The 13,984-nt window shown below is 40.1% G+C and overlaps 3 protein-coding genes across 7 annotated transcripts in view; 2 read left to right on the top strand and 1 right to left on the bottom strand.

The window, feature by feature from the left end:
* Window positions 1-519: 519 nt before the first annotated feature.
* Window positions 520-2,369, top strand: LOC135437649 (phosphotriesterase-related protein). Its single transcript, XM_064695698.1, has 5 exons — window positions 520-656; window positions 845-1,357; window positions 1,410-1,574; window positions 1,628-1,845; window positions 1,913-2,369. The coding sequence occupies exons 1-5, from the start codon at window positions 623-625 to the stop codon at window positions 2,048-2,050; spliced, it is 1,068 nt and encodes a 355-aa protein (XP_064551768.1). The 5' UTR covers window positions 520-622; the 3' UTR covers window positions 2,051-2,369.
* A 2,008-nt stretch (window positions 2,370-4,377) lies between these two features.
* On the top strand, window positions 4,378-7,542 carry Srr (Serine racemase). Its single transcript, XM_064683377.1, has 5 exons — window positions 4,378-4,717; window positions 4,767-4,837; window positions 6,102-6,552; window positions 6,609-6,901; window positions 6,967-7,542. Exons 1-5 carry the CDS (start codon window positions 4,466-4,468, stop codon window positions 7,310-7,312), a joined length of 1,413 nt encoding a protein of 470 aa, XP_064539447.1. The 5' UTR covers window positions 4,378-4,465; the 3' UTR covers window positions 7,313-7,542.
* The window catches only part of FER (tyrosine-protein kinase Fer), a 32,190-nt gene continuing 25,309 nt past the window's right edge, over window positions 7,104-13,984 (bottom strand). For 2 of the 5 annotated variants that reach the window (XM_064682560.1, XM_064682634.1), the window contains exons 7-14: window positions 13,774-13,951; window positions 11,962-13,545; window positions 10,217-10,591; window positions 9,943-10,156; window positions 9,611-9,697; window positions 9,427-9,555; window positions 9,150-9,332; window positions 7,104-8,157 (exon numbers count right to left, since the gene is read on the bottom strand). In XM_064682560.1, the coding sequence (XP_064538630.1) occupies window positions 8,006-8,157; window positions 9,150-9,332; window positions 9,427-9,555; window positions 9,611-9,697; window positions 9,943-10,156; window positions 10,217-10,591; window positions 11,962-13,545; window positions 13,774-13,951 (2,902 nt within the window). In that variant the 3' untranslated portion in view covers window positions 7,104-8,005. Of the gene's footprint in view, window positions 8,158-9,149; window positions 9,333-9,426; window positions 9,556-9,610; window positions 9,698-9,942; window positions 10,157-10,216; window positions 10,592-10,909; window positions 11,195-11,961; window positions 13,546-13,773; window positions 13,952-13,984 lie in introns of those variants that run through there. The other 3 variants (XM_064682708.1, XM_064682767.1, XM_064682846.1) reach the window with 3 other exon arrangements.

The following is a 13,984-nucleotide window of genomic DNA, read 5'->3' as shown; positions in this document are numbered from 1 at the left end:
GGCGCGGTAAGTGAACGCAAAGATTTTATTATTTCAAACGTGGTACAAGCTATTGTAGTTTAGGCATAAGAGTCCAAAAGACATATAGTTTTCCTTACATTTTTCCCCAACAGCGATGAATGAATAACGCGTATTAAGATTTATTAAAGATATGGGATAGAATGTTCATTTTCATTGGTTTTGATTTTTTAACAGAGCGTATCACCAGTATCACAAAATCTGTCTTTACAAGAAGAAAATAGTGTTAAGTTTAAAATGACATCCATGATAATACATGTGTAAATTATCCACGTCGTTGACAGTGGATAAGTCAAAAGTGACCGTAGATTTCTAGAAATTTGTAAAAATATAGCTTGCATCAATCAACAAGAGCTCTTCATAATTGCACAACATATGCGAACCGCAGTTAATGGACGGATTTGAAAAGACCCATGTATATGTACTATCTATTTTTACAGCACTTGTCTCGGCGATTGCATATGCGCAGTTGTCTATCCGTAAAGCGCGAGAACTGTGCTCCATATACAAGTTACCAGCGTCGGAGAACTCCGCACAGACGATCAGTTGCCTATGCGCAGTCAAAGTGAGTGCACGCGCAGCAGCATACCCAAGTGTGACCTCGATGAGTACTAGAGAAATGTCAAGAATACAAACTGGTGAGTATCATCGGAGAATAATCCGCTATTAATAGAGAGTGAAGAGGAGGACAGAGCGATCTGTTGATGCGATTGCAGTCATTAAAAATCGGCGCCTGTCTCGTTATCATTATACATTAGAGAGTAAATAAACTTTTCCATTAAACTATAAAATCGCCGGGACGATCATCAACGCTGGCGCTGCACAGTTCTCGGTAGCATTGCGCCCAATCTGCTGGGCCGTACACTTACCCATGAGCATGTGGCTCTGGACTTTGAGCACTTTTATAAGCCACCGCCGGCGGATTTTGAGAATGAATTACAGCAAAAGATTAGCATAGCAACGCTGGGCTACGTTCGTTTGTACCCGTATTCGAGCAGGGAGAACGTGCGCTTTTACGACGAGGAGGCTCTGAAAGCTTCTAGAAAGGATGTTCTTCTCTATAAAAAGCATGGGGGCGGCGCCATCGTGGAGAATAGCAGCTATGGACTAAAACGCAATCTGGAATTCATTGTGGATTTGGCCAATACAACGGATGTGCATTTCATTGCTGGCACCGGTCATTATATACACGCTACTCAGGATACCACGCACACGAATCTCACAGTCGAGCAGATGGCTGATCTCTACACTAGGGATATTCTTACTGGCATCGATGTGAACGGTCGCACTGTGAAATGTGGTTTCATTGGCGAGGTGGCTAGCGTGTATCCTGTACAAGGTGAGCAGAAGATCGTCGAACTGCAAGTTGATCATTCATTTTAACTTTACAGAGTTCGAAAGACATGCCCTTCTTGCCGCTGCCGAGATCCAGGAGGTTTTGGGCTGTGGCGTGTCACTGCATCCCCATCGTGTATCCAAGGCACCGTTTGAAATCATGCGCCTCTATCTTGAGGCCGGAGGGCATGCTAACAAATGTGTCATGTCCCATTTGGATCGTAAGCTGTTGCTTTGGCATCATGAGCTTTTTCTAACGGTCATTCCTTTTTAGGGACAATTTTCGACATGGACGAGCTACTAGAGTTTGCCAAGCTGGGCTGCTACTTGCAATACGATCTCTTTGGCACAGAGTGCTCCTACTATCAGCTTAATTCATCAGTGGACATGATTTCAGATGGCCAGCGCATTGAAAATCTCATCAAGTTGATCAATGAAGGACTCGTTGACAGGCTTCTTATGTCGCACGACATACACACCAAGCATCGCCTAGTAAGCCACAATGTTGTTGTGATTATAAGTGCATAATTATATCTTGATCTATTTTGTTTTAATTTAGACTTCCTATGGTGGACACGGCTACCATCACATTCATATGAATATTCTACCACGCATGCTCCAGCGCGGTGTAACCCTCGAGCAGGTGGAGCAAATAACTGTCACCAATCCGGCAAACTGGCTGTGCTTCAATGCTTAGAAAGATTTTAAGTGAACTTTGCACCACCGTTTGCGGATAAGAGTCTGTTTTGTTTCCATATTTTATTTTGACCATTTGTTTGCATCTCTGTTTAGTGGGTTGTTTTGTTCATGTTATGATAAGATAAGCTATGTTGTTTTTGAGAACCCAAAAAAAACAATTAAGAGGTTCTAGTCGGGAGCTCCCGACTAGGGGATACCCTGAACCCTCTTATTCCAACACCAAATACAGCTCGCGCTACGCGCTCGTTTGCTTTAATAAAGATAAATTAAAATAAAAAACAGTTCCCTCGCTAGGGTTCGAACTCTCACAGACCAAACTACTCGCCGCCGCCTCTACCCAACAGCCACACCAATACTTAAGTCTTAGTGAGAAAAAAAAACCAATTTAAATAGCAGCGCAGAAAACAATAAAATCGCAACTGCAATGCTCTTGATAGAATTCAAAGAAGACGCGCATGAATGTGTGTGTGTACATGTATACAGAAATTCTTGCAATTTGCGCTTGCTGCCGCAAACACGTGGGCAGCCGAAACACATTTTCTTTCTTTTTAAACTTATCTTGATGAAATTTTCTACAGTACATCATACTAGAGAATATTCGTGTATTATCAAAAAGTCAATTTCATTTAAATTGTGGCTTATATTGCGGGCAGCATAAATTGGTTTATTTACTTGATTTATAGCTATGAGGTAGTAGCGGGGAGGTGGTGATAGCTATAAAATGAAAGATACTTGATATATATATACTATTCTAGAAGCTACATGTCAAGTTTGGTGACTCTAGCTCATATTATTTACCAAAATTGCTCAAAAAACAGGATTTCGACATCGATTTTTATCGATTACTTAGAAACGGGGTAAGTTATCGAATATCGGAAACAAACTCGATCTGCGCGGGCACTAGGAGGACCTACAGCTAACATTGCAAGCTCTCTTGCTCTTATAGCGGACAATGCTAGATCGACTCGGCTCTTAATGCTGATCAAGAATATATGTACTTTATGGGGTCGGAGATGCTTCCATCTGCCTGTTACATACATTTGGACAAATACATTATACCCTTCTTACCCATTTTCAATGGGTTCAGGGTATGAAAAATTGGGAGTCTTCAAATATGTTTATTTTTACTGTGCTTATCTTCCATTTTGAGGCTAAAACTTTTCAGCAGAAATTTTCGATAGCAATTAAGATAGTTACCAGGTTAAAGTTCAAATGCAGTTAAAAAAATCGTGTGATTTTAATGAACAAAAGAATAGAAAAGAAGGTTTTGTAAATATGTAAATAGTGAATTAGAATTGAGGTGTAGAACAAAGCTCGTGACTGATACCACTGCAAATGTTGCGAAGAATCTAAATTTTGTGGGTCCCATCTTCTCTCAAGATCTGGACATTATCCTAAAACTTAGATCAGTATGCAGAGTGACATAAAGTTTACTTTACGTTATTTAAGGACGCAAATTTCCCGGATAAATATTTATCGATCATCTGACCGAAATTACTACTATATTTATGCTCCTCCCATTGGCCATTAGAATAGTTTTGTTCTAAAAAAATATGCGTGAAACTACCACGCAAGTTCTTATCGATAGGCTCTCAAATTACCCACCAAAACTGTTTTGGCAGAGAGAACGGCAGAGCCTCTATTGATGGTGCTAAAATAGCAAATACAATAATCGTTGTTATTCATTAATAGTTACAAATCGGGGCTTATCAGCGGTCGCCAAGCGAGATCTCATAAAATGCCTGGTCTATCGACACAAAAGGTGCCGTTTTATGATCATATATACATATATATATTTTTTACTCCTATAGAGGGTATAATAAATTGTTCATGAATCGTGCTTCATACTGCAGGAGACATATCCCTTTACATAAGGCCCACATATGCTTGATCATTTAGACTGCTCCTAAACCTTTATATTTCCAGTTTTAGAGCTGCCTTGATGATGTTAATTTTGATTTGATCCGTACTTATCATGAAGGGAGTATATATGCTGGAGTTTCACAAGCACAAGGACAAGCAACCATCGGTCAAATTCAGAATGGTGTATAAAAAGTTTTCTTTCTTAAATATCTATTTGTAACTTACTTAACACACATATAAGCGAAATTATCATATGCTACTATATGAATTATCGTTTCAAAACTGAGCTCTTAAACAAACATTTAGGTAAAATCTTATCTACAGCGGACTAATCAATAACATTTCATTTGATTCGCTATATTTCTGCAAGTGTATTTGGTGTTCGGTATTCTAAAGATGTCTGTTCTTTTGCGTTTCAGTTGATTTGCTTTTATAAATGTATATAGGTCTTCTCAGTCCGTGCAGTTGTTCGCGGCTGCTCGTCGTCACTAGTGGCACCACTTAAATTAATAAGCCGGAACCGGTATAACTAAAGCGGAATATCGCCAACATGTTACAGCCGGGGAAAGGGGAAACGCAGAATGGCAAGAATGGCCCAGCAGCTAATAAAGCAAATGGTGCCGTGGAGAGCAGTAAGTCGGAAATAGTGGCTCCACCAAGCAGAACGCGACATGTCTCGTGCGGAGGTGAGGAAATCGTTGATCCCTTCTGTGATCCCAAAAATCCGCAGCGCATTTCTTTCCATGATGTTACATCGGCCGCCTTTTTGATAAAAGGTGGAGTGGAGCGCACCCCGTGTCCAGTAAGTTATCAGATGATGTCGAGACTGTAGCTTAATAATTCATTCGCAGAGGTCCACATCGTCAGACACATACGGCATGGATTTATTTTTGAAAAAGGACTTTTTACAATATACTGGCAGGTAAGTCAGTTAATAGAGCTAAAGAACTTCATACTAGGTATATATTAGTCGCATAATCTTGTAAATTCTAATCTGAAATTCTAATGACTTGTTTAAAAAGAAGAGTGATCTAGCCGGGAGGGCCCGACTAGAAGGAACCCTGTATTCAGTGCCTACTGCTTAGCATTCCAACATTCCTTAATACATACATGTGTACACAAAATAAACACACCCACGCTCGCACGTCGCAAGCTGCTCTCTTTGGGAAGAGGCTGCTCGTCTTCCATTAGCCCGCACTTTAAGAAAAAGCGTTCTTAAAAGATTTCGTTGCCTGCATTCCAATCTATTAGAATGTTTTGGGGCTTGATAAATTCGAATATACATATATCAAAGGGCAGGTCACGCTTTTGGGAGTGCGGTTTGTGTTATTTTAAATGTGAACTATTTGTATAACATATATGACTTCTGTATGTTATATATACTTTGAAACCGATATTTTTCGATACTATTATATTTTTTTGCGTATGATAGACAAGAATATATATTTGAAATTTTATCTTGGACGGACGAACAGAAAGACATGTACACATATCTATATCTTTATTTTATATATAAATATATATATTTTTTTTTTCATGAGGTTGGGGAAGCCACCTTGTGCCTGTTACATACAATAAATCATCATACCAATTTGTACCCATTAATGGCTACAGGGTATAACTAATAGACGTAGGTCCAAAGTACTCAAACGGAATCTTCTTTTTTATAGAACTCTTTATAATATTGACTTAGTACATATTAATGGTTATAGTCTGGAATGAGATTTTCCGTTTAGCGATAAGATTTGTACAAATAATGGGCGCATATTAGATTAATAGACACACCGAAATTAATGATTGATTGTGCTTTATATGATTTTTAATTGTATAATAATAGCTGTTCAACTAATAGTTAAACTACCTGAATTAATTTAAACGTTTTTAGTCGTGATTATATATTTTTGTCTTGAACCTTCCATTGGCTGAAGTGGGTTATCAAGTAAAATACTTATTTATAATGGCGTAATTGAATTCGATTCCAATTTAGAAAATATTAAACACTAACTCCGATAAGATTGCAGTAAGCTGAATTCATAATAATGATCAAATTAATTTTTTGCTAATTAGTTTCACTTAGTAGGCGTGATACGGCATTATCATTTGCCTAGTACGTACCGACAAAATATCTGGGAAACCACGCACATATCGGCAATTAAAAAGCAACGTTTAAATAATTTAATTTCTAGCTTTAAAGAGCGGGGAGCGAGGTATACACTTCTCTGCCTGTCTGAGGAGCAAAAACGCATGGGAGTAATCAGTGCCTCGTTGGGAAATCATGCTCTGGCATTATGCTACCATGGCTGGAAATTATCAATACCGGTCACCGTGGTGATGCCAAAAGCAGCTCCTATTATGAAAATACAAAAGTGTCGCAATTACAAAGCTCGCGTGGTAGTTGAGGGCCAGGATATGGGGGAGGCTAAGTCGTTGGCCATGCGCATGGCACGAGAAGAACAACTGCTATATGTAAATGGCTATGATCACCCGCACATAATGGCCGGACAGGGTACCATTGGCTTAGAAATTCTGGAGCAGGTGCCAGAGCCAGATGCAGTTGTGGTGCCGGTGGGCGGTGGTGGACTTATCGCAGGCATTGCGACAGCTGTTAAAGCGCTCTCGCCCAAGACAAAAATAATTGTAAGTACAAAAATTTACTTGACTCTTGTTCAATGGATAGGCAAAAATTTCTCTAGGGTGTTGAATCAGAGAAGTGTGCGAGCTTTACACGTGCAATGGAACACAAAGGGCCCATAAGCACGCCCATCAAAAACACGTTAGCTGATGGCTTGGCCGTTCCCAAGGTCGGAGTTAACGCATACGCCACAGCATTGCCACTAATTGACCGCATGGTGGTGGTGAAAGAGGAGTGGATAGCGGTGGCCATCTTACGTCTAGTGGAGGAGGAAAAGTGCGTGGTGGAAGGTGCTGGCGGTGCTGGACTGGCTGCCATACTTGCTGGCCATCTGGATGATCTAAAGGGCAAGAGGTGCGCATCTCCAAGTCAAGGCCCCTAGCTTCTCCATAATGATTCATACTTGATTTGATTTCCAGAGTTGTGGTGCTCCTCTGCGGTGGTAATATAGACACCACAGTCTTTGGTCGATGCCTGGAGCGTGGTCTGGCAGCTGAGGGTCGTTTGGTCAAGTTCAATGTGGAGGTCAGTGATCGTCCCGGAGGCATAAATGACCTATGTGCGCGGCTTGTTCGAGTAGGTGTATCAATTAAGGACATTATGCATGAACGAGCCTGGCTACGCGATATTTATACGGTGGAGGTCAAAGTCGTCTGCGAAACGGTGGACTGGGCGCACAGTTTACAGCTAAAGGACGAGCTTAAGAAATTCTATACCAAAGTGGAGTTTTCCGACGTTCCATTGGCAATTAACAAAGAGCTTTAGATAAACTTTATACTTATTTATAAATATACTATTTTGAACATTTTTTTTTTACATTTTATTGCACAAAATTTACAGTCATGCAAATATTTGAGCTTAAAATTAGAGCTTGAATGTATATTAATAAAGTTGTAAATGTAGTATAAATGTAAATAGCATTAAATAAATATACAAGTTAATAAAAAGCCATTTCAAGACCCCATAAAGGAACAGGAAACAGCAAGACTGAATAATTTACAAATGTTTTAACTTAAATACCAACTACTAAAATTATAAATTCAAGGGCATAAGCTAGGAGTTCACCAAGCACACATTGAGTTTCGAAAAGTTCTCTGGCTTCTTTTACTGCTGTTTTTGGCACAATAAGGATTCGTTACGACAAATCGGACAGGATCACGCAAATGCATACACACATACATGCATATACACTCAAGCAGGCACACATATATGTAAAAATGTACAGTTACACGACTATAAAATATATGCATATTTATATAAATATCGTGTATGTGCTAAAAATATATATGTTTATATAGGTAATTATCTTATAATGTATGTATACTATATTTTATAAATACAGGCATTTCGTTGCTTAGTTCTAAAACGTTTCATACTTTAAAAGCGCTTACTAAGAACTACATTGAGTATGCTTTAGAAATAATTACAGCTGCAGAATATATTGAATTGCTGCTACGCCTAGTGACTATTTTCCAGGCGCAGGATAAGCGCATCAACCACGTTGTAGATCTCATCAAAATGCGGACGAGACTCGACATCAGCAGCCCAGCACTTAAGCATTAGACGGTACATTTCCGGCGGCGTGTTCTCCGGGGTAGGCATTCGATACCCTGAAAATGTAAAAGTGCAATACATTCAAGTTAATAGAAATAGGAAAATAACTAAAAATGCTCCTGAGAACTTTGGACCCACAGACTTTAATGTCGGAAATCAGTGAAAATCATAAAAACATCATATTACCAAGTATTCACAGAACGTGTTTTACAAAATTGTTATCTATTCAGATACATGCGTAAAAAGCGGTACCGCTCTTTAGAAAATGATTTAAAAATTATTTACTTAAAGGATTTTCACTTCGAAATATGGTACATGTACAAGTTTTCTATAAGGTGTGTTACGTTTGAGTCACCATTGTTTTTCGCGTTAATTTTAAATTTATAGCATCAACAAAAACTCGTTCAATGTCTGGTAAAAATATTAGCTAGAAAATTTATGAACGTCATAAAAATGCCTCCACTTTAGTATACCTAACTGCCTACCTATGGCAATTGGGAAATTAAATGTATGCAAAGATTTTTAATAAGTTACATTTAACTAAGGATACAGATACAGATATTTACAGATATATGAGAAATATTTCGTAAATGGTGAAGTTTGCAGAAAATATATTAGATACCGATTCTTGCTTATAAGTATATCCATATAGTTGTGAGATCTTGATAAGAATTTGCTTATATGTAAGAAGCATAGTGAAGATATATTGATAAGTAAAAACATTTTTCATACAAAAACTTAATTTTTAACCTTTCGATCCTCTGGAAACTATATTATATATTGGTCCAAGGCTCGTAGATCGCCTTCTATGCGCAACACATTTCTATAATACCCTCAACAAGGGTATACAAAAATTTACTGCTAATTTAGATAATATTCATTAAGTATTGCATATTACCAGTTCTCTTTTTCGAGTTTTAAAATCAATACGGTACGGATATATTCCTATCTGTTATGTTTACTTACAAAAGTTAATTATAGTCGTTCTTTATTTATCTCAAGGCGATATTTTTTGATTAATAAGAGTTGTGTTGACTATATACTGTACCTGTATCGATGCGTTCTCTGGCACGTGAATTGCTCATTCCTGAATATGGAGTATCACCCTTGGAGAATATTTCCCACATAAGAATGCCATACGACCAAACATCGCAGAGTGATGTGTATTTGCCAAAGTTAAGCGCTTCGGGGGCGGTCCACTTAACTGGTATTTGCTTCATGCCATCAGAAACTATTTCAATAAGAATAAATTTAGTTGGATGGCTTATTGGTTCATTATGATTCAGATATAATGAGCATCAGCTTAGGACGGTTGTTGTACTCACCTATGTATTCTTCTTCTTCGCGTGACATACCAAAATCGGATATTTTTACGCTATGCTCGAAGTCCACAAGACAATTTCGAGCTGCCAGATCGCGATGTATGCAGTTCTTGGATTCGAGATATCGCATGCCTTAAATCAATGTCCCGGTTAGCCCAAGTAACAACTAGGTAGATGTAAATCTTACCTGCAGCCGCATCTCTACACATTCCCATCTGTTGGCGTGTGGACAGAGCATTAGAGTTTTTGCGTAGATAGTTTAACAAGGAGCCACCTAAAAAGTGATGTTTTAAATATCGTTAGATCCAATATAACTTGATTGTAATCAATCATATAGATTTACAAGGCTCCCAAATATATACATATATGAAATAAATCGCGTATCTGTAAGTCTGTCTGCAAATGTATTTAACTTTTGGCATCCCACATATAAACCCTTTCTATTTATTTTAAACAGTTTTAAAATGGGATTGTATAAATGAATTGCTTAATTATATTTGAATATGTATATTTGCTTACCAGGCACTAATTCCATGACAATCATAATAGGTTGTTTTTGCACACAAATACCAATGAGCTTGACAATATTTGGATGATCATATTGTTTCAGGATGCGACCTTCCTGCAAGAACTTGCGTTTTTGTTCGTCGGGTAAGGTCATGCGGCAGGTTTTAACAGCCACATCCTGTTTCGTAGATTTTAACTTGGCCTTGTAGACATCTCCAAAATTTCCCTAAGAAAATTACATTTTAATAAGCTCCAATTGCAGATCAATAGATAAATGTGCATATACCCTGCCGATCTTTTCCAGGAGAACCACATCATCGTTGCTTAGCTCCCAGCGCTCACGACACACGGGTCGTCGCAAAATCGCGCCTGATTTAACAGTAACCGGCAACTCTGAATGATACTGATGCATGATCAGCTCTTGTATGCTGGGAAAGGGAGGGCCCTCGAACCGAAAGTGTCCATCTCCAGTCGTTTGCACTATGAAATGTTTGTGGCCATTCCAGCAGACGCTCAATACAATTTGGCTCTCCTCGTTGCGAATGGTTTCGCGCACCAGGAAGTCACCATCGTTGTTTAGCAGACGTACGACCTCCTCGCGAGGGAGGACGCCATGGAACCACTCCTCCTCATATAGTGGTCGATTCGTAGATAGCGAGAGCTGAAAGCAGTATGATAGCAACGATTAGTTAAATACATTTTAGAAATATATCTATTCTCAGGTTAGTCAAACATGCAAAGCACAAATAAAATATTTAGCACGCCATTTCCATTTCCATTTTCATGTCCAAACGGAAGTGTGTGGGTGGAAATATCTCTGACGAGAGTGCAGAGGCATTTAATGCCAAAAAAGCATTATTCAGACATATATATATATGCAAAATATATAAATTAATTACAGTTTGATGCATAATTATTACTTATTACTTCGTTTATAAAAAAATTACATGTTTACGTTCAAGGCCTTTGAGTCACTTACAAACATTTTCGATTTAGGTCGATTCCTGCGCACCGGCGGCACTGGGCGACCGGCAAAGACCATAGACTCAAAGATTGCACTATCTGCAGTGCCATTGGTACTGCCACTACAGCTGTGGTTTTCGCCGGAAGCGGTGCTACTCATGATGAGGGCCCAAGCTCAACTATTTGCGCAATACTCTTGATACCAAGGCAAAACACGCGCGCACTCTATTTCTATTAGAAGAAAATTATTTCCAACTTTTCTCTGGCCAAACAGACGCCAAACATTTCCACCTATGTACCATATACATATGTATATATGTATGTAGGTATATTCTTAACAGATAAAACGTCTGGCGCTAAACGTCTTGGCTGCACGCGAGATCTGAGAAAACTGATTCAATATTTGGACTGCGTCCATGCTCTTAACTCTTAAATGTGTCCCTCTCTTGATACGCACAAGTATATTTAGCAGTAGATTCAAGGGTCTTTCATCAAGTTAACAAAAATTTTAGTGGAATGATTTATTTCTTGTGCAAAATTTTGGGTTTTGGGTTCTTAAAAATACAAAAAATATTGTTAAACATTTTGTGTTAAAGAAGTCTTTACTTTAGTCTTAGTTTTTTATGCGTATAAAATGCGTTCAGAAGGTATCTTTCACGATAAAATTTAATATTTTAAATTCGCATACTCTTGAACAAATAGTTTTTCATTTTTTTAAAGTTTTAAATAATTAAGGTTACTTGTTTTTTTTTCGAATTTAAGTATATATATATGTATGTACTTTATAAGAGGTCCTCGCTCGCATTAGCGTTTTCGTGCTCAAAATAATAAATGGTTAGAGTGCGCAATGTGTTTTATTTTTGATATCTTTTGTCAAGCCTTTTCTACGCATTCAATATTGAAGGCAAAAGTTGAACAGAAAATTGAACATGCAAATCAAAAAACATGCAGGCTGCGACTACGAATAGATCAGGCGAGGTGGTGTGTCGCTCTCTAGCGACAGTGCTTATTAAGATACTGTTGGAGGATTGGCCTGGATGTTGATCTCGACCTTGGCTCGCTACTCACACTCGCCGCCAAGCTGGGCACACAATAGCAATGCTCCTTTATGCTGAGTACATCGTCGCTGCTGCTGTCGTTGTTGGCGTCCTCCTCTTCATCGTCCAGTTCCTCGGAACTATGCACTTCAAAGGATCGCTCTTTTTGGCAGGACATTCGCATGGCTTTTGCTTTTGTTTTTTGCGCCGGTGCTGGACAGCTACAGAACTGCTCCAGCTCGGCCTGCTCTAGTGGATTTGTCTCGAACTCCCTGGCAAAGTCAAACACGCTTTTGCAGGGATGAATGCGTCGGCGCTTAGTACATTGCTTGCAGGGCTTGGAACGTCTCATCTGAAAGCTGAGCAGTTTGGTACGAAATGTGTTTCGTATGGCTTTCGATTTCTTTTGTATTTTTGGCACTTTGAATTTCAGTCTTGAGGTTTCCTTGGACGGCGTCATTTTCGATGTGGTTGTTATGGTCGTTGTTATGGTGCTGGTAATGATTGTCGATTGGCAGGGATTACGATTGTTGTTGTTATTTATGTGAATACTGTTACTATTACTGTGTTGAGTGTGAGATTCACTGCTATTAGACAGTTGGCTCGGCTCTCTTAGATGCCTTGAAGTATCTGGCTTCTCGTTAAGAGCCGCATTTTTGGCCATGCGTGCTAATGGGCTTTTGGAGAACTCCCTAATGTTGCTTATTATGTTACTAATGGACTTTTGCGTGAAGGACAGTGAGCGTTTTTTGGATTGACCACCCTCTTTGGAGCTTAGCTGCGAGGAGCGGCACTCCGAGCTAGAACTGGAGCTGCGCTTGGCCTGGCTACCGGTATCCGGGTCAACCTGGCGTGATTGCACAGGTATATCATCGGCGCTCTCAATGGCATTTACATCTCCAGGGGTTATGGGCTGCATACTACGCTTTAAGCGATCGTCCAGTACGCGATTGAGCTCGTCAATCTGGTCCAGGTGCGCATCGATAGAGCCCTGTGGCGCTGCCTGTGATTCGTCCGATTCAACCTGATTGATTTCAATCTCAATCTGATGACGCTTTACTGCCAAATCATTTTCGCTAACAATGCTGTCTGCGTCCGCATCGACTAGAGCGCTTGAGGGTTTGTTGTCCAATTCCACGTCCGCATAGATGTGGTTGTTGTTAGTGTTAGTAATGGCAGCATTGGTTAATATGTTTAAGGGCGTGGGCTTGGTCGAGGCCGCTGGCAACGGCTCAAGCGGCTGGTCGTCCTCGCCCAAACACAACATGGAACATTGCGTGCGCCGTAATCGAGGCAGCGCCGGCGGTGTCGCGCTCAACACAAACTCCTCACCGAGATAGTGTACGCTGACCGCCAGACGCAGTGGGTTAGTAACTGGCTCGTAACGTGCAGGACTACGCGCATCCGTAATTACCGACAGCGATCCCAGGCTTTGTGAGCGGGGCTGCAGCTTCGAGAATCTACCTTGGCGTGCTCTTGCCATGGGCGTAGTTGGCTGTGGAGTCGACTTGCGCTTGAAATGGCGACCTCGTCCTCGCAGTAGCGTGAGAACGCCACCACGCCGCATCAGCTCATTCATTATACTCAGGCCTGGAGAGTTAGTGGAATTGGAGCGCTGTTGCAGCGTCGCATATTCATCAGTATGGGTTACAATAGTGGATTGCGATAATTGTGTGTATATGTGTATGTATGGATGTGTGGCAGAGGGCGGCATCCAGAAGGGTAGAAATAGTTTTATATGTCATACGATTAGTCGATCATTGATGCTGACTCAAACCACTACGACTTAAAGCTAACCATCGCCCAGGTTCATGTGGGACTACTAACAGGAAATAAGACCTACCTGCTGCTCATTGTTAAAGCCATGCTCGATAAAGTTCTGCTCTAGCGACAGATGATCATCGCAGCCGGACGGCAGCTCCTCGCAGCCCACCTCGTTCAGTGCGCACTTGATCATATCAACCAGTTTTTGTTTTTGCTTCTCTTGGCAGCGCAGCGCATTGAGGTCCTTTGATTGGCGACTGCAAATGTGGAATAAACGGTTGAATTCAAAT

Source organism: Drosophila montana, unplaced genomic scaffold (genome assembly GCF_035044405.1).
Source record: "Drosophila montana isolate Dmon_TW-CO22-7 unplaced genomic scaffold, ASM3504440v1 contig_1083_1, whole genome shotgun sequence".
Lineage (NCBI taxonomy): Eukaryota > Metazoa > Arthropoda > Insecta > Diptera > Drosophilidae > Drosophila > Drosophila montana.
The sequence above is the reverse complement of the archived record's forward strand: the minus strand, read 5'-3'. Positions and strand labels throughout refer to the sequence as shown.